The sequence below is a fragment of the Salvelinus sp. IW2-2015 genome, unplaced genomic scaffold (assembly GCF_002910315.2).
Source record: "Salvelinus sp. IW2-2015 unplaced genomic scaffold, ASM291031v2 Un_scaffold3359, whole genome shotgun sequence".
NCBI lineage: Eukaryota > Metazoa > Chordata > Actinopteri > Salmoniformes > Salmonidae > Salvelinus > Salvelinus sp. IW2-2015.
In genome coordinates this window covers 111540-132163 of record NW_019944642.1, presented here as the reverse complement: position 1 = coordinate 132163, position 20624 = coordinate 111540, and the positions used below count along the sequence as shown (strand labels likewise).

The 20624-nt window shown below is 43.1% G+C and overlaps 2 protein-coding genes across 2 annotated transcripts in view; both read right to left on the bottom strand.

Moving 5' to 3' along the window:
* LOC112075729 (zinc finger protein ZFP2-like) overlaps positions 1-7235 on the bottom strand; it is a 12707-nt gene extending 5472 nt beyond the window's left edge. The window contains exon 1 of the mRNA XM_070441039.1: positions 6494-7235. Coding sequence (XP_070297140.1) covers positions 6494-6932 — 439 coding nt within the window. The 5' untranslated portion in view covers positions 6933-7235. The remainder of the gene's footprint in view (positions 1-6493) is intronic.
* Positions 7236-14604: 7369 nt separating this feature from the next.
* LOC112075728 (gelsolin-related protein of 125 kDa-like) lies at positions 14605-18681 on the bottom strand. Its single transcript, XM_024142680.2, has 2 exons — positions 17805-18681; positions 14605-15076 (listed from the first exon to the last, which is right to left on the bottom strand). The coding sequence occupies exons 1-2, from the start codon at positions 18445-18447 to the stop codon at positions 14853-14855; spliced, it is 867 nt and encodes a 288-aa protein (XP_023998448.2). The 5' UTR covers positions 18448-18681; the 3' UTR covers positions 14605-14852.
* Between the last annotated feature and the right edge of the window lie 1943 nt (positions 18682-20624).

The window sequence follows — 20624 nt, the reverse complement described above, 5'->3', positions numbered from 1 at the left end:
CAGCCATGTCCTTCCTCCCAGTCTCTTGGAGAGTACGTGGCCACTCCGTCTGTGCTGAGAGCAGCCATGTCCCCGCCTCGAGTATAGCCAACTCCTTCGTGGGGAAGCAGCCATGTCCCCCAGGTCTCTTGTAGCAGTGAGTGGCCAACTCCTTCGTGTCTGGTTGTTGTGAGGCAGCCATGTTCCCCATCCGTCTCTTGGTAGAGTAGTGGCCAACTCCTTCTGTTGTCTGGAGTGCAGAGCCATGTTCCTTCTCCACAGTCTCTTGTAGAGTAGTGCCAACTCCTTCTGTTGTCTGGTGTGAGAGCAGCCATGTTCCTCCTCACAGTCTCTTGGAGTAGACCAACTCCTTCTGTTGTGCTGGTGTTGAGAGCAGCCATGTTCCTCACAGTCTCTTGGAGAGTATGGCCAACTCTCTGTTGTCTGGTGAGGAGCAGCCATGTTCCTTCCCAGTCTCTTGGAGAGTAGTGGCCAACTCCTTCTGTTGTCTGTTTGTTGAGCAGCCATGTTCCTTCCTCACAGTCTCTTGGAGAGTAGTGGCCAACTCCTTCTGTTGTCTGGTGGTGAGAGCAGCCATGTTCCTTCCTCACAGTCTCTGGAGAGTAGTGGCCAATCCTCTCTGTTGTCTGGTGTTGAGAGCAGCCATGTTCCTTCCTCACAGTCTCTTGGAGAGTAGTGGCCAACTCCTTCTGTTGTCTGGTGTTGAGCAGCCATGTTCCTTCCCACAGTCTCTTGGAGAGTAGTGGCCAACTCCTTCTGTTGTCTGGTGTTGAGAGCAGCCATGTTCCTTCTCACAGTCTCTTGGAGAGTAGTGGCCAACTCCTTCTGTTGTCTGGTGTTGAGAGAGCCATGTTCCTTCCTCACAGTCTCTTGGAGAGTAGTGGCCAACTCCTTCTGTTGTCTGGTGTTGAAGCAGCCATGTTCCTTCTCACAGTCTCTTGGAAGTAGTGGCAACTCCTTCTGTTGTCTGTGTGTGAGGCAGCCATGTTCCTTCTCACAGTCTCTTGGAGAGTAGTGGCCAACTCCTTCTGTTGTCTGGTGTTGAGAGCAGCCATGTTCCTTCCTCACAGTCTCTTGGAGAGTAGTGGCCAACTCCTTCTGTTGTCTTGGGTGAGAGCGCCATGTTCCTTCCCAGTCTCTTGGAGAGTAGTGCCAACTCCTTCTGTTGTCTGGTGTTGAGAGCAGCCATGTCCTTCCTCCCAGTCTCTTGGAGAGTAGTGGCCAACTCCTTCTGTTGTCTGGTGTTGAGAGCAGCCATGTTCCTTCCTCACAGTCTCTTGGAGAGTAGTGGCCAACTCCTTCTGTTGTCTGGTGTGAGAGCAGCCATGTTCCTTTCACGTCTCTTGGAGAGTAGTGGCCAACTCCTTCTGTTGTCTGGTGGTGAGCAGCCATGTTCCTTCCCAGTCTCTTTGGAGAGTAGTGGCCAACTCCTTCTGTTGTCTGGTGTTGAGCAGCCATGTTTCCTTCCCAGTCTCTTGGAGAGTAGTGGCCAACTCCTTCTGTTGTCTGGTGTTGAGCAGCCATGTTCCTTCACAGTCTCTTGGAGAGTAGTGGCCAACTCCTTCTGTTGTCTGGTGTGAGAGCAGCCATGTTCCTTCTCTCACAGTCTCTTGGAGAGTAGTGCCAACTCCTTCTGTTGTCTGGTGTTGGAGAGCCATGTTCCTTCCTCACAGTCTCTTGGAGAGTAGTGGCCAACTCCTTCTGTTGTCTGGTGTTGAGAGCAGCCATGTTCCTTCTCCAGTCTCTTGGAGATGAGTGGCCAACTCCTTCTGTTGTCTGTGGTGGGAGCAGCCATGTTCCTTCCTCACAGTCTCTTGAGATGTAGTACCAACTCCTTCTGTTGTCTGGGTTAGAGCAGCCATGTTCCTTCTCCAGTCTCTTGGGAGAGTAGTGGCCAAACTCCTTCTGTGTGTTCTGGTGTTGAGAGCAGCCATTTCTTCTTCCCAGTCTCTTGGAGAGTAGTGGCCAACTCCTTCTGCTGTTCTGGTTGTGAGAGCAGCCATGTTCCTTCCACAGTCTCTTGGGAGTAGTGGCCAACTCCTTCTGTTGTCTGGTGTTGAGCAGCCATGTTCCTTCCTCCAGTCTCTTGGAGAGTAGTGGCCAACTCCTTCGTTGTCTGGTGGTGAGAGCAGCCATGTTCCTTCCTCACAGTCTCTTGGAGAGTAGTGGCCAACTCCTTCTGTTGTCTGGTGTTAGAGCAGCCATGTTCCTCCTCCAGTCTCTTGGAGAGTTAGTGGCCAACTCCTTCTGTTGTCTGGTTGTGAGAGCAGCCATGTTCCTTCCTCACAGTCTCTTGGAGAGTAGTGGCCAACTCCTTCTGTTGTCTGGTGGTGAGAGCAGCCATGTTCCTTCCCAGTCTCTTGGAGAGTAGTGGCCAACTCCTTCTGTTGTCTGGTGTTGAGCAGCCATGTTCCTTCCCGTCTCTTGGAGATGTAGTGGCCAACTCCTTCTGTTGTCTTGTGTTAGAGCAGCCATGTTCCTTCCCAGTCTCTTGGAGAGTAGTGCCAACTCCTTCTGTTGTCTGGTGTTGAGAGCAGCCATGTTCCTTCCACAGTTCTTGGAGAGTAGTGGCCAACTCCTTCTGTTGTCTGGTGTTGAGAGCAGCCATGTTCCTTCCCAGTCTCTTGGAGAGTAGTGGCCAACTCCTTCTGTTGTCTGGTGGAGAGCAGCCATGTTCCTTTCACAGTCTCTTGGAGAGTAGTGGCCAACTCCTTCTGTTGTCTTGGTGTTGAGCAGCCATGTTCCTTCCCCAGTCTCTTGAGAGTAGTGCCAACTCCTTCTGTTTGTCTGGTGTGAGCAGCCATGTCCTTCCAGTCTTTTGGAGAGTAGTGGCCAACTCCTTCTGTTGTCTGGTGTTGAGAGCAGCCATGTTCCTTCCCAGTCTCTTGGAGAGTAGTGGCCAACTCCTTCTGTTGTCTTGGTGAGAGCAGCCATGTTCCCCTCACAGTCTCTTTGGAGAGTAGTGGCCAACTCCTTCTGTTGTCTGGTGTTGAGCAGCATGTTCCTCCCAGTCTCTTGGAGAGTAGTGCCAACTCCTTCTGTTGTTCTGGTGTTGTGAGGAAGGAACATGGCTGCTCTCACCACCAGACAACAGAAGGAGTTGGCCACTACTCTCCAAGAGACTGTGAGGAAGGAACATGGCTGCTCTCACCACCAGACAACAGAAAGAGTTGGCCACTACTATCCAAGAGACTGAGCGTGAGGAAATGACCTCTGCCCTCGACTTGCAATTAAAACCTGATTAATTAATCTCTTGCAGTGCTCCCTTCTAAAGTGGATACCTAGTCAACTCAAGGTCTCGCAATGAACTCAAAATGGAATTGGTACTCAAGGGTACTGGATAACATGAATAAAGGCAAATCAACTGGATGGGACAGTATTCCTCCTGAGGTCTATTTAAAACATGTTGGTATCAATTAGGTCCACTATTGCCCAAAATGATTCATACAGCCATTCACAATGGTTCATTTGGGAGAGATGTGAATAAAGCACAAAATGTTCGCTTTTATAATCCTAAAACAATCATATAAATGCAACAATTTTAAAGATTTCACTAAGTTACATTTCATATGAGGAAATCATTCAATTGAAATATCATTCATTAGCCTCAAGAGACCCTGATGAAAGACTCTACTTATGGAATCCACACCGTTTCATATCAGCCCTACAGCCTCAAGAGACCCTGATGAAAGACTCTACTTATGGAATCCCCATCGTTTCATATCAGCCCTACAGCCTCAAGACACCCTGATGTAAGACTCTACTTATGGAATCCCCATCGTTTCATATCAGCCCTACAGCCTCAAGACACCCTGATGTAAGACTCTACTTATGGAATCCCCACCTTTTCCCATTTAAAGTATTTGGGAGTAGATCTATTTCCTTCCTTAGATAAAACCATTGACAGAAACTTTAACAGAACATTCAAATCAATTCAATCCGAGCTCTTCTAGGCAACTAGCATTTCATCCCCATCCTAAATTGGTGGAGACATGATTATTCTTCCCCTTGGTAATTGAAACATGGTGTCTCCTATTGTCCTGGAAGAGGTGGTCTCCACTGATATATCCCTTAAACAATGTAATATGGTGTCTCCTATTGTCCTGGAAGAGGTGGTCTCCACTGATATTCACCCTTAAACAATGTATATGGTGTCTCCTATTGTCCTGGAAGAGGTGGTCTCCACTGATATATCCCTTAAACAATGTAATATGGTGTCTCCTATTGTCCTGGAAGAGGTGGTCTCCACTGATATATCCTTAAACAATGTAATATGGTGTCTCCTATTGTCCTGGAAGAGGTGGTCTCCATGATATATCCCTTAAACAATGTAATATGGTGTCTCTATTGTCCTGGGGGAGGTGGTCTCCCTGATATTCCTTAAACAATGTAAACGACTCTTTGGTCCTATTATTGCCTCACACAATTTCTATTTGGCGCAAAATCCAAATGTGGAATCCGTATCCTTACCGATATCACGGACAGTAATGGTTTGAGAACATTCAAGATCTGAAAGATACACGTTACCAGGCAACTCTTGTTTTCTATATTTACAATTTAGGCAGAATATGGAGTCCTTTGGGAACCCAACTACCGAACTATAAATGATGGGATTTATTAATAAGTCATTTCGGGAGCCCAGATAATTTATCTCTATAATCATAAACAACTTTTGGAAAGCTCATATTCTGCCATTAAAAAAGTATTGTCCACAATCTAATTTAATCCGAACAACCCTTTAACTGGAACAGAATATAGAAAATAGGACCATGGCATCCCGTAATGCGAACCATTAATTTATACATTTAACATTGGTTCAGGTATCTAACACCAAGGAAACGTTTTACGTTGAAATCGTTCACTGTGCCTCCTAAATCAGGTAAGCACATTCCTTCATATGATGTGAGAGTACCCTGCAGTTAAATGCTTCTGAGGCAAAGTTACAAATGTATTTCAAAGTGCATGAATATAAATATTCAGCGCTTTGCATTATTATGTTACTTAACGATGATATGCGCTTTGAATCTCTCAATCACTCCGAAACGGATTACTGCTGGCAGGCAGGACTCGCTGTGAAAAATGTTTAGGTCTCTAAGATGGCGACACCTCAGTCTCTCCCCATTTAACCAATGGATACAGTTCCTGATTGAAGTTATACCATTAGAAATATCTACAGCGAGAATGAATGGTGCTCCTCAACTGAGGCTGGACAAATATACTTGACTCTGTAAAGAAAATCTCTGCTAAAGCCCCACACATAAAATCCAGTTATTTAGACTTTGGTACTTTCTTTGCTTTCAGGCCCATGGGAAGGGGTGTTACGGGGGGGGGGGGGCCCATGGGGAAGGGTGTGTTACAGGGGGGGGGGGGGGGGGGGGGGGGGGGGGGTGTTAACGGGGGGGGCAGGCCCATGGTGAAGGGGTGTTACGGGGGGGGGGGGGCCATGGTGAAGGGGTGTTACAGGAGGGCAGGCCCATGGTGAAGGGGTGCTAGCGGGGGGGGGGGGGCAGGCCATGGGGAAGGGGTGTTACAGGGGGGGGGGCAGGCCCATGGTGAAGGGGTGTTACAGGGGGGGGGGGTCTCTGGTAGTTTTGGAGGGATGTAAGGGGACTGATAAGCTGGGGGGCTAGGTGGGGAGGGAACATGGTTTCTGGCTGTGAAGGGAGGATGTGGCGGGTGGGGTGGGGACTGGGTAACGGGTTGGTTATCTTTTCATGCAACTCTTTGATTGTTTTGTATCTGTAACCCTGCTAGATTTTTTGTTTGTTTGTAACAAAATAAAAGTTTGGTCACAAAAATAAGAAACAGTCATAATAATATTAATAATGTGGAGTTTCAACTCTAATCTTGTTCTCATGGGAATGTCATGGTTACAGGCTGAGAGAGCTCTATAATAATAGATAATGTCATGTTTACAGGCTGAACAGAGCTCTATAATAATAGATAATGTCATGTTTTAGGCTGAGCAGAGCTCTATAATAATAGATAATGTCATGTTACAGGCTGAGCAGAGCTCTATAATAATAGATAATGTCATGTTACAGGCTGAGCAAAGCTCTATAATAATAGATAATGTCATGTCTTTAGGCTGAACAGAGCTCTATAATAATAGATAATGTCATGTCTTTAGGCTGAGCAGAGCTCTATAATAATAGATAATGTCATGTTTATAGGCTGAGCAGAGCTCTATAATAATAGATAATGTCATGTCTTTAGGCTGAGCTAAGCTCTATAATAATATATAATGTCATGTTTTAGGCTGGACAGAGCTCTATAACAATATATATTGATGACTACAGTATTTCAATCAATGTCATTGGATGCATTCGATCCATTGTTTGTGTTTTGTTAGTGGCCCACTGTTTAATGGCGTACACATCTTACATTGTAGCTTTAATAATTCCCACAGTAGAGTACACATTGAAGTATACAACTTCAGTGGAATGCCCCTTTATAACCACACATTGATTTGTGTTTTTAAGATAGTACTCACGTGTGTTAATCAGATGTCCATTCTCACTGGTGTTAATCAGATGTCTATTCTCACTGGTGTTAATCAGATGTCCATTCTCACTGGTGTTAATCAGATCTTCATTCTTACTGGTGTTAATCAGATCTTCATTCTTCTCGTCTTCCTCCTCTTTCACTGTGACAGTAATCTCATTCTCCTCCTCTTTCACTTTTTCAACTGCAGCCTCTTCTTTGACTGTAACATCCTCCTCTTTCACTCTGAACGCGTCTTCCTCTTCTTCGACAGTAACATCCACCTCTTCTTTCACTGAAACGTCTTCCTCTTTCACCGTAACAGCCTCACCCTCTACTTCCTTTTTAACTGTGACAGCCTCCTCTTCCTTCTCTTTCACGGGAGCTTCTTTCTCTGTCCAGCAGACCTCCTCTTCTTTAGCAGGTGGGGAGTAGGGTAGTGAACTCATGGTCGGGAACGTTAGACTAGCCTAGTGCAAGGCTAACTAAAACTGCTAGCTAGCTGACAACGTAAATATTAAAGTAAATAGAGTAACTAGTAAATTCGCAGACAGTGTGTTTAAAACACTGAGGTTAATATACACACAAATTGTCTAAATTTTACCGGTTTTATGTTTGCTAGCAAACAACCGAGGTGGTTTAATCAGTAGCCTGTTGTCCTTGTTGAAGAAGTGTCCCGTCCCGTCCCGTCCACTAGATTATACGTCACGCAAGGAGCCGTCACCTGAAAGACTCACATCCCCATCTGTTGACTGGAGTGGGTACCGCAGTTAGGGAAAATATTAACTACATTGTTTATATTGGCTAAAATATATAATGAACTGATATGTTTTCTCTTACTTCTTACAGGTAATACTTTCCTAAACACATATATAGAAGCTGAATATAAATACATATAAACTGAATAAAAATATAAACACAACGYGTAAAGTGTTGGTTCCGTGTTTCATGAGCTGAAATAAAAGATATCAGAAATGTTCCATATGCACAAAAAAGCTGATTTATTGCAMATTAGTTTCCATCCCTGTTAGTGAGCATTTCTTCTTTGTTAACAAAACGAAGGAAATGATTGTGGACTTCAGGAGACAGCAGAGGGAGCACCCCCCCCAATCCACATCAATGGGACCGCAGTGGAGAAGGCGGAAAGCTTCAAGTTCCTCGGCGTACACATCACTGACAATCTGACATGGTCGACCCACACAGACAGTGGGGCTGAAAAAGTTTGGCTTGGCCCCCAAGAACATCACAAACTTTAACAAAAGCACAATTGAGAGCATTCCGTTGCGTGGTATCACCGCCTGGTACGGCAACAGCACCGTCCGCAACCGCAGGGCTCTCCAGAGGGTGGTGCGGTCTGCCCAACGCATCACCGGGGGCACACTGSCTGCCCTGCAGGACACCTACAGCACCCGATGTCACAGGAAGGCCAAAAAGACCAAGGCCATCAACCACCCGAACCACAGCCTGTTCACCCCCGTTATCATCCAGAAAGCAAAGTCAGTACAGGTGCATCAAAGCTGGGACCGAGAGACTGAAAAACAGCTTCTATCTCAAGGCCATCAGACTGTTAAATAGCCATCACTAGCCAGCCTCCACCCAGTACCCTGCCCTGGACTTAGTCACTGTCACTAGCCAGCTACCACCCGGTTACTCATCCCTGCACCTTAGAGGCTGGTGCCCTATGTACATAAACATGGAATCACTGATCACATTAATAATGGAACACTGGTCACTTTAATAATGTTTACACACTGTTTTATTAATTTCATATGTATATACTGTATTCTACTCAATGCCACTCCGGCATTGCTTGTCCTAATATTTATATATTTCTTAATTCCATTATTTTACTTAAAAATGTGAGTGTATTGTTGTGAATTGTTAGATACTACTGCACTGTTGGAGCTAGGAACACAAGCATTTCGCTACACCCGCAATAACAGCTGCTAAATATGTGTATCTGACCAATCAAATTTGATTYAATTTGAAGATAATCCATCCGAAGAGTTCCTACCTGATTCAGGTAATTAAAATGACATCACACACATACTTATGTGTGCAGAGGCACTAAGTCATTTAGGTCCGTGTATAGCAGGGTTCCCCAACTGGCGGCCAGCGGGCCTGGTTTTATTTGACCCCCCAAGTTTTCAGAGCAAAATTTTTTCTATATATTTATCTTTTTTTTATTACTGTAAAAACACCAGGAAATCAGCTCCAAGTGATTTTAATGTGAGACAATCTGTTCCCAAGTATTCCAATGGATAATAGAGAGACATGTGATTGTATATCAAATGTAAGCAAGGTTTTAAATTATACATTTTTGGTCAAACATATCCGTTTGGGCCTCTTGGGTCATTTTGCAGTCTACAAATTATTTGTAATTATGCTCCGGCCCCGCGACCATCCATTCCAGAAACAAATCGTCCCGCAGCTGAATCCAGTTGAAGTTCCCTGGTGTATAGGTAAGACTTTGTCGTGAAAATAATATTTCAGATTTGCTGAGCACACCTCTGCCAGCCACACCACCACTGCCCTTGACAACTTCTCCACTGAGCCCATCAAGAGATGAGGTTCCCGTCTTCATCTTGGACCACGGCCAATGGACAGAGCCCATTAGAGCTGACAGTGATGTCCTACTGGTCAAGCACCACGGGGAGGAAGAGATCCTGAAGTGGGTGGATCTGCTCTGCTCTTAACACCAGCCCAGAGAAGCTCCTAGAGACACACACGCTGTGGTATTATATTACTGTGTGAAACGGTCAGTGTCCCAGTCACGCCCCCCTGCCACAGCAGAAGGCATCACTAATTCAACAAAACCATTTGAGGATTTTACTGCCACTGCCAACTTCAAATGGGAGCTGGAGGCCTTGAAGCAGAGGGAGGCCGTGAGGAAGAAGCCAACAGAGGAAAGAGAACATCCTCAGAGCCAGCATCCCTCCGGCCGTCTGTACAGTGTCTGCCACCAGCCGCTGAAACAAGGCCCCAACAGCCATCTGTACAGTTTCTGCCACCAGCCGCTGAAACAAGGCCCCAACAGCCATCTGTACATGTTCTGCCACCGCCGCTGAAACAAGGCCCCGACAGCCATCTGTACAGTTTCTGCCACCAGCCGCTGAAACAAGGCCCCAACAGCCATCTGTACAGTTTCTGCCACCAGCCGCTGAAACAAGGCCCCAACAGCCATCTGTACATGTTCTGCCACCAGCCGCTGAAACAAGGCCCCGACAGCCATCTGTACAGTTTCTGCCACCAGCGCTGAAACAAGGCCCCAACAGCCATCTGTACATGTTCTGCCACCAGCCGCTGAAACAAGGCCCCAACAGCCATCTGTACAGGTTTTGCCACCAGCCGCTGAAACAAGGCCCCAACAGCCATCTGTACATGTTCTGCCACCAGCCGCTGAAACAAGGCCCAACAGCCATCTGTACAGGAGTTGCAGGAAAATACCTACTGCCTAGCCAACGTGTTTTCCCTGTACCTGGCACAGGGCATTGGAGGGAGCTCCAACAGTCTGCCTTTTATGAGACTGAAAAAGGTAGAGGTGGATGGTGGAGAAGGGGGAGTGACTCTACAGGGACACACAAATAAATAAATAGGAGCTGACAATCTATTTCCATTGATGGAAGTGTTTGGACTGTTGCTGAGTCTGCATGTATTCCCCCGGGTACTGTCCATTCTGTTACATGACTGAACGTACAAGGCTGTATATCACTGTATATATTATCGTTCATTGCCATTTTGTGTAAATGTTGCACAAAGACCAAACATTTTATTCTAATCCCGGTGAATAGGTCTTGTATTATAAACCCATTTCTATAGTTAGTGTGTGAATGTATTTTTTTGTTCTACAAAGGATTGCGCTACAACAGTAATGTAGTGAAAACTCAATCCAAAGATTAAGACAGAGAATGTTTAAGATATAATACAAAAAAATATTGAATCGAGCAGCTGCGAGGTAGATCCCTCTCTGATCTCAGTCAGGGAAGGAGCTCCCAGAGTAAATGGTTCCATGTCTCTTATATGCACCAAAACCGCCATAAAAAAAGCCAGACTACGGTTTGCAAATGCACATGGGACAAAGATCGTACTTTTTGGAGAAATGTCCTCTGGTCTGATGAAACAAAAATAGAACTGTTTGACCATAATGACCCCCTTTGAGCCATGGAAACCATAAGCATTACCATACATCTGAGGATTCTCAGACAGAATTTAAAACCCTCTGGTTTCTGGGAAGTTGGCATTTTACAAAGAAAGGGGTGGTCTGAATGTAACTCCTGAAAGGTAATGTAATAATAATAATAATCTGGGGAAAGGGGAGGTTGGTCTGAATGGAACTCCTGAAAGGTAATGTAATAATAATAATCTGGGAACTGGGGAGGTGTTATCTGAATGGAACTCCTGAAGGTAATGTAATAATAATAATAATCTGGGGAAAGGGGAGGTTGATCTGAATGTAACTCCTGAAAGGTAATGTAATAATAATAATCTGGGAAAGGTGAGGTTGATCTGAATGGAACTCCTGGAAGGTAATGTAATAATAAATCTGGGGAACTGGGGAGTTGATCTGAATGGAACTCCTGAAAGGTAATGTAATAATAATAATCTGGGGAAAGGGGAGGTTGATCTGAATGGAACTCCTCCTGAAAGGTAATGTAATAATAATAATCTGTGGAAAGGGGAGGTTGATCTGAATGGGAAAGGGGAGGTTGATCTGAATGAGGAAAGGGGAGGTTGATCTGAATGGAACTCCTGAAAGGTCATGTAATAATAATAATCTGGGGAAAGGTGAGGTTGATCTGAAAGGTAATGTAATAATAATAATAATCTGGGAAAGGGGAGGTTGATCTGAATGGAACTCCTGAAAGGTAATGTAATAATAATAATCTGGGGAAAGGTGAGGTTGATCTGAAAGGTAATGTAATAATAATAATAATCTGGGGAAAGGGGAGGTTATCTGAATGGCAATCTGGATCACCAATAAAAGAGGAGACAGTGGTGAGATCCTTCAGGTCATTTAACTTGACCTCTGTGGTCATGTGACCATCTGGTGGGGAGGAGATACTGCTGTTTCACACAATCTCTCAGCAAGGCCGTCAGGCATGAGAACGGAACACAATTCTCCTCAGCAAGGTCATCAGGCATGAGAACGGACCACAATCTCCTCACCAAGGTCATCAGCATGAGAACGGACACAATCTCCTCAGCAAGGCGTCAGGCATGAGAACAGACCACAATCTCCTCACCAAGGCTCGTCAGGCATGAGAGACAGACACAAATCTCCTCACCAAGGCCGTCAGCATGAGAACGGAACCAAATTCCTCACCAAGGCCGTCAGGCATGAGAACAGAACACAATCTCCTCACCAAGGCCGTCAGGCATGAGAACAGAACACAATCTCCTCACCAAGGCCGTCGGGCATGAGAACGGAACACAATCTCCTCACCAAGGTCATTAGACATGAGAACAGAGCTATACAGTACTTCATCATAGTGTCATCCAACAGGGACTGCAGCTGGTGGTGACGCGGGGGTCCTCGTGGGACGGGCCATCACTGCATTATTATGGGAACTAGAACCTGCACCAGATGCAGATAGAGGAATCATTGCCATATTTGGTCCAGATAATACTGAACTTTGGAATTGTGTTACATAAATTCAACAAAATGAGTTAATTTGACAAAAAAAGGACAAATCAGTTGAAATCACACTGTGAATGTATTAGACTTTTAGAATTGCATTGTGGGCATTCTTATATTTCACTGCACAGCCTTGACTATGGGATTGTGGATCAATGAAATGGGGTATCAGCCCACGCAGTAACAACCACAGAACACAACTATGTATAGTTTACACAACTATTAGCCTCGTAGGTCTTATTGCAGGACTTTGACTGTGGGAAATCAACTCAGTTGTGAACATTTCATGGACCTCAGATCCATAGACAAGGCTGTACAATGTTCTATGAAGTCTAATACATCCACAGTGCGATTTCAACTGATTACATTTTTGGGGGGGGGGAGTAAATTAACAAATGATTGTCTTTTGTTGTATTTATACAACATTCCAAACATGATCTGGTCCAAATATGGAGTGATTCCACGATATGAATCTGTTTGCCTCAGTTTCAAATGTGGCACTTTAATTTTGAAGGCAAACCACAAACTCTACTATTGTGCAAAAGCAAGCAATCGAGCAAAGAGCTGTGACATTGATCAACCAATGGTGTGTTAGATACCACACACAGACAGACATTGGCTTGACACCCCCTCATTATCATATTGGAGAAAGAAATACAGAAATAAGATGAATAACATTTATTGGAGATTGAAGAATTAGATAATAGATCATTACGGCAGGTTTTGTCCTCGTGATTCACAAATGGATTATTTTGATTCACATGATTCGATTCACCAGAATCCTAACTAATACAATGGCGAAGTGAATCATTTGTTTGCTACAACAACAACAAAAAACTGTTTAAATGAATTGTCCAAAAAAAGTTTATAAACTTTGCATGGCCTTAACTCGCAAGTGTCGGTGGAAAGTTTTTGGGACATGACGAAACCATGAATAAATGCTAACAGGTAAACAGTTAACGAGCATGAATAAATGCTAACAGCTAAACAGTTACCTAGCATGAATAAATGCTAACAGCTAAACAGTTAACTAGCATGAATAAATGCTAACAGCTAAACAGTTAACTAGCATGAATAAATGCTAACGGCTCAACCGTTAACTAGCATGAATAAATGCTAACGGCTAAACAGTTAACTAGCATGAATAAATGCTAACGGCTAAACAGTTAACTAGCATGAATAAATGCTAACAGCTAAACACCAGTTAACTAGCATGAATAAATGCTAACAGCTAAACAGTTAACTAGCATGAATAAATGCTAACAGCTAAACAGTTAACCAGATAGATAACTAGCATGAATAAATGCTAACAGCTAAAGAGTTAACCAGATAGCATTTATTCATGCTAGTTATCTAAAAGCTAAATTGATAACTAGCCAGGTTACAATATGTTTTAAATTGGCTACCTAGTTAGTCTGTTCTCTCATATTCTATAGGCCAACCTGCTGCTGCAACGTGCTACTGTCTCTCTCCCCCAGGTGATGCACGTGCAGGTGCACGTGATGCGGTCACACAGCATTAAAGCATTCTGATCCTGGTTGATATGGTGATTTGTATGTGATTAATAAAATATTTACAAACTATGCCTAAATAAATGGCTAACATTAAATGGCTAAACATATTAAATTAATTTCCATTGTCTTTTTGAAAAAAAAATCAGATTTGATCCTTTTCCAAAACTTTCCCAGGCCTAGAAAACACACAACAAAATCCATGACTTTTCCCCAGATTTTCATGACCGAACGAACCCAGAAAAAACCTTCCCAGTCCCCCCCAAAAAGTGTGGAGCACTGTGTGTGTTATGAGATGTGAAAAATCTCTTTCCACACTGGGAGCAGTGGTAAGGCATCTCCCCGGTGTTTGTTCCCTCGTGGTCTTACAGGTTCCCTAACTAGGTAAATACCTTTCCACACTGGGAGGAAAATATATTTATCTTGTGTATTGTCTGTATTGAGTTTATTTCATCGAGGACCACGTTGGAAACAAGTCATTTTCACTTTAACGCGTTATCCCTGGGTTGTCTCTCGTACTCAGTGCATTTTCCCCCCCAATAAATTAATCAATAGTTGTTAATGGATGCATTTTAGGTGTACAAACCGTTTTTTTCACACTGGGAGCATTGGAATGCTGATGTCCTGTGTGTACTCTTATGTGTTTTTAGTGTGCTTAACCTGGTAAAACCCTTTTCACACTGAGAGCATTGGAACGGTTTTTCTCCTGTGTGTGTTGTAGTGTGATCTTTCAGATGTGATGACTGGATGAATCTCTTTCCACACTGAGAGCATTGGAACGGCCTCTGCTCTCTACTAAGTGGGTTCTTTCATGTGATTTCAGGTCCCTTAATGTGGAAAAAGTATTTTGACACTGGGAGCAGTGATAGCTTCTCTCCAGTGTGTGTCCTCTCATGCGTTTTCATGGACCCTAACTGGGTAAAAGTTTTCACACAGGGAGCAGTGGAAATGCTTCTCTCTTGTATGTGTCTCTCGTGTTTTTTCAGGGCCCCTAACTGGGTAAAACTCTTTCTACACAGGGAGCAGTGGAAATTCTTCTCTCCAGTGTGTGTTCTCTCATGTGTTTTCAGGGCCCTAACTGGGTAAAACTCTTTCCACACAGGGAGCAGTGAAAAGGCTTCTCTCCTGTGTGTATTCGCTCATGTGTTTTCACGGCAACTAACTGGGTAAAACTCTTTCCACACAGGGAGCAGTGGAAATGCTTCTCTCCTGTGTGTATTCTCTCATGCATTTTCAGATTCCCTAACTGAGTAAAACTCTTTCCACACTGTGAGCAGTGGAAGGCTTTTCTCCTGTGTGTCTCTTTCATGAACTTTTAGGCTCCTTAAATTTAATAAAACTCTTTCACAATGGGAGCAGTGGTGTGGTCTCGCTGGTTTGGCCATCTTTGGGTCTGGGTGCCCTGAAGTACTCTGTCCGCTGTCCGAGTGAGAGTCTGGTCTCGCTCCTGCCAAAGACAAAAAGTATTTTGTTTAGTACTAAACATGGATGTTTTGTGATATACAGTGTTTGTTTAAAATTACAAGCTTATATTTGAGGTTCTGAGATGTATACTACGACACTAGAGAGATCTAGTCAGGGTTTTCTAAAGCTAGCCAGCTTCAGTTAGCTTCACATTCCAGCTCAGGCTTCATCCCATATTACAAAGGTGATATTGATCCTGCAGCTGCCATGCACAACGAGCATAACACAAACAACTTTTAATGAATTATCTGACAGCTGGTTAACATTTGCTGTACTCCTATTGCTGTTAATTAGCTAACTTGTCTTCTAAGCCTGTTTCCAATCTCCCTCATCTACTCTTGTATTAGAGATGTACAGGTGGTGAAACACCCCAATAAACAGAATGGATGAGGAAGGACAACAACCTAACAACTAACTGCCACGAGTAGTCGGCCAGTAGTCATCTTCTTGTCCTTCATTTGTTTGCCCACCACTTGTAGATCTTCTATCTCCCCCCTGATATCCTTCAACCCTGATCTTCTTCTTCTCTCTCTGCATCAAACACTACCTGTCTACTCCAAACGGGTTGCAGGAATACAGAGGTTTTAGTTGTTCTTAATGATTTAATATAAAGGATCACTATGATAATATGCATAACTGTAGTTTGAGTACTTTAATCAACTTAAATCTGAGGAAAAATAATAATTGATGCTCAGGTTGATTGAATATTAGGTGATAAAACAGTTATCTCCATGTTTTCATATGCTATATAGCATACTGGGCTTAATAGGAGCATACTGGGCTTAATAGGAGCATACTGGGCTTAATAGGAGCATACTGGCTTATAGGAGCATACTGGCTTAATAGGAGCATACTGGGCTTAATAGGAGCATACTGGGCTTAATAGGAGAACAGCAATGATTTATGGCATTAAAAGAAATACAGAATATCAAAATGTACTTAAATATTTGGAACCATTGGTCTGGGTATAAATATACACTATATATTACAACATTACGCAAAGTTAGTATTGATCGTATTGAACATTATTTATTTATTTTTAATTTCCATTTTGTTAGTGTGCTTTTGTGCTACTGTACCCTTTAAGCCCACCTGAGATACATGTCTAATCTACACACAATACCCACAATGACAAAGCAAAAACAGGTTTTTAGAAATTATTGTAAATGTATTTTTAAAATACAAAAAAATACGAAATACCGTATTTAATAAGTATTCAGACCCTTTGCTATGAGACTTGATATTGAGCTCAGGAGCATCCTGTTTACATTGATCATCCTTGAGATGTTTCTACAACTTGATTGGAGTCCACCTGTGGTAAATTCAATTGATTGGACGTGATGGAAAGACACACACCTGTCTGTATAAGGTCCCACAGTTGACATGCATGTCAGAGCAAAAGCTGATGCATGAGGTCGAAGGAATTGTCCGTAGAGCTCAGAGACAAGATTGTGTCAAAGCAAGATCTATGGAGGGTACCAAAACATTTCTTCATTCTAAAATGGAAGAGGTTTAGAACCACAAAGACTCTTCCTAGAGCTGGCCACACTGAGGAATCAGGGGAGAAGGGCCTTGATCAGGGAGGTGACAGAACCAATGGTTATTCTGGCATGGGATGGGAGAACCTTCCAGAAGGACAACCATCTCTGCAGCACTCCCCGATGAGGCTTTTATGGTAGAGTGGCCAGATGGAAGCCACTCCTCAGTAAAAGGCACATGACAGCCCGCTAGGAGTTTGCCAAAAGGTACCCAAAGACTCTCAGACCATGAGAAACAAGATTATCTGGTATGATGAAACCAAGATTGAACTCTTTGGCCTGAATGCCAAGCATCAATCTGGAGGAAACCTGGCACCATCCCTATGGTGAAGCATGGTGGTGGAGCATCATGCTGTGGGGATGTTTTTCAGTAGCAGGGACTGGGAGACTGGTCAGCATCAAGGTAAAGATAAACGGAGCAAAGTACAGAGAGATCCTTGATGAAAACCTGTCCACGAGCTCTCAGGATCTCAGACTAGGGATGAAGGTTCACCTTCCAATAGGACAATGACCCTAAGCACAAAGCCATACAACGCAGGAGTGGCTTCGGAACAAGTCTCTGAACTTGAGCCCGATCTCTGAAGAGACCTGAAAATAGCTGTGCAGCAACGCTCCCCATCCAACCTGACAGAGCTTGAGGGATCTGCAGAGAAGAATGGGAGAAACTCCCCAAATACAGGTGTGCCAAGCTTGTAGCGTCATACCCAAGAAGACTCGAGGCTGTAATCGCTGCCAAAGGTGCTTCAACAAAGTACTGAGTAAAGGGTCTGAATACTTATGTAAATGTGATATTTCCTGTTCTATTTATTTTTATATACATTACCTAAAATTAAAATAACCGTTTTTTGCTTTGTCATTATTGGGTATTGTGTGTAGATTGATGAAGGACAAAAAATCATTTAAATCAATTTTATAACAAGGCTGTAATAGTTAGTTGAACTAAGCTCATTGGGCATTTATCAGTTATATTCTCCAATAATCAATAGCTAGGCCAATATATTATTAATTAAAAAGTCAAAAAAATGCATGTACCAATGGCAGATTGCCCTTAAACAATTTCTACAGCACTGAATAACCTATTCAAGTATAGCACTTCAGAAGAACACCTATTTAAAACGACATATTACTTCACAAGTGCTAAGTTTGTGCCCCTGTTTTTAAGACAATACTCACTGGTGCTAATCCGATCTTCAGTCTCCTCTTCCTCTTCCTCCTCCTCCTCCTCTTTCACTCCCAAACCGTTTTCCTCCTCTTTTACTGAGATAGCCTCCTCTTCCTCTTTCACTCTAAAAGGTTCTTCCTCTTCTTTCATTATAATATCCTCTTCTTCTTTCAATGTGAAAGCCCCTTCCTCCTTTTTCATTATCGAAGCATCTACCTCCTCTTCCACTGTGACAGCCTCTATCCCCTCCTCCTCTTTCACTGTGACAGCCTCTATCTCCTCTTCCTCTTCCACTGTGACAGCCTCTATCCCCTCCTCCTCTTCCACTGTGACAGCCTCTATCATTTCTTCCTCCTTCACTACAATGGGTTCTTTCTCTTCTTTCACTGTAACATCATCCTCATCTTTTAATATAACAGCCTCTTCTTCCACTCCAAAAGGTTCTTTCTCTTCTTTCACTATAACATCTWCCTCTTTCAATGTGATGCTGATAGACTCCTCTTCCTCCTTTTTAATTCTGGAAGCTTCTTCCTCTACTTTCACTGAGATATCTTCCTCTTCTTCTTTTATGACAACGTTCAGYCCGAGAGATTCTTTCTCCGTCCAACATATCGCCTCTTCTTTAGCTGGGGACGAGTAGCTTAGAGAGCTCATGGTTGTGGATGCTAGCTAGCTAGCTAGCATTAGCGACTAGCCTAGTGCTAGGCTCAGTATCAATCTGAACAAGTTTGCAAATGTAACAAGTACATTACGTTAAAGTTAACCAGTAGATACCTCAACAGAATAGTTTTTAAAACAACGAGATTAATATTCACAAAAATGGTCTAAAGAGCTTCAATGTTTCGGTTGCATGTTGGCTAGCAAGCTACCGAGGTGTTTTAAACAGTAGCCGTGWTGTGGTTCTTGAGCGTCCTGTCCACTAGATTATACGTCACGCAAGAAGCATTACCTGAAAGACTCACGTCGCCATCTGCTGCCTGGAGTTTAATTAAGCMATTTGACAGCAATTATGGCTGTGAGTCTTTGGGAAAATCTCTAAGAGCTCATTGTCCATTGTTTTGTTTTTTATTCTTCAAGCTCTGTCAAATTGGTTGTTAATCATTGCTAATGAACCGTTACCAGGTCTTGCCATAGATTTTAAAGTAGATTTAAGTCAAAACTGTAATCGGTCAATCAGGAACACTCACTGTCTTCTTAGTAAGCAACCCCAGCGTAGATTTGGCCTAGTGTTTTAGGTTGTTGTCCTGTTGAAATGTGAATTAATCTCCCAGTATCAGGTGGAAAGCAGACTGAACCAGGTTTTCCTCTAGGATTTTGCGTGTGTTTAGCTCCATTCAGTTAATTTTTTTATTCTGAAAAACTCCCCAGTCCTTAACGCTTACAAGCATACCCATAACATGATGCAGCCACCACTATGCTTGAAAATATGGAGAGTGGTACTCAGATTTGCCTCAAACATAACACTTTGTATTCAGGACAAAAAGTGAATTGCTTTGCAACATGTTTTGCAGTATTACTTTTGTGGCTTGTTGCAAATAGGATGCGTATTTTGGAATATTTATAAACATTTCAAATATTTGTATTSTGTACAGACTTCCTTCTTTTCACTCTGCCAATTAGGTGGGTATTGTAGAGCAACTACAATGTTGTTGATCATCCCTGTCCCCAGCTCTCCTGTCACAGCTATAAAACAGTTACAAAGTTTAAAAGTCACCATCCCTGTCCCCAGCTCTCCTGTCACAGNAAAACAGTTACAAAGTTTAAAAGTCACCATCCCTGTCCCCAGCTCTCCTGTCACAGCTATAAAACAGTTACAGAGTTTAAAAGTCACCATCCCTGAGCAGTTTCCTTCCTCTCCGGCAACGGAATTAGGTATCCTGTATCCTAATTAATATGCTCTATGCTCAAAGGGATATTTAATCTCAGATGTTAGATTTTCTTTTTCTACCAATAGGTGTCCTTCTTTGTGAGGCATTGGTTGAATCTGTGTTTGAAATTCACTCCTTGACTGAAGGATCTTACAGATAATTGTATGTGTGGGGTACAGAGATGAGGAAGTCATTCAAAAATCATGTTAAACACTATTATTGCACACAGTGAGTCAGCAACTTCTTATGTGACTTGTTAAGCAAATCTTTACTCCTGAACGTRTTTAGGCCATAACAAAGGGGTTGAATATTTATTGACTCTAGACATTTCAGATGTATTATTTTTTAATTTTGTTAGATTTTTTAAATTATTGAATATCCGAAACATACAATATACTTGCAGTGARGCCGATCAACAACTACACCATACCAGTCATCCAACAGACTCCCATTCAGAGCGACACACAGAAGCATCCAGGGTCAATGCCCTGCTCAAGGGCACGTTGACCGATCTACCACCAGGCCAAAAAACGTGAACCCAAACCCTCCAAGATCCCCCCACAGTTCCCCAATAGCTGTCCCTCAACCATTCGAGACCCCTCCCATAGTCCCCCCCAAAAGAATAAAAATATATATACAATTAATTCCATTTCCCATCCCCAAGAACCCCCCCAATGCACCAACAACCAAGAGAAAGAGAAAACAGAAAAAGACAGAAGAAAACAGCAAACAATGCAAAAAAATTATATATATTAAAAACAAAAGATATCAAGGACAACTAAAACCATAACAGCAATGCCAACTGTGTATGTTTGTGTGCATGTCTGGCACTATTACATGTATGTGTGTGTTCTTGTRTGYGTTTAATAGATCAATGCTGTGCATTTTCAGCCATTCCTGAACCTGAGACCAGAAATAGGCTACCTGAGGGAAATGSCAAAATAAATGGTCTATTGACTCTGT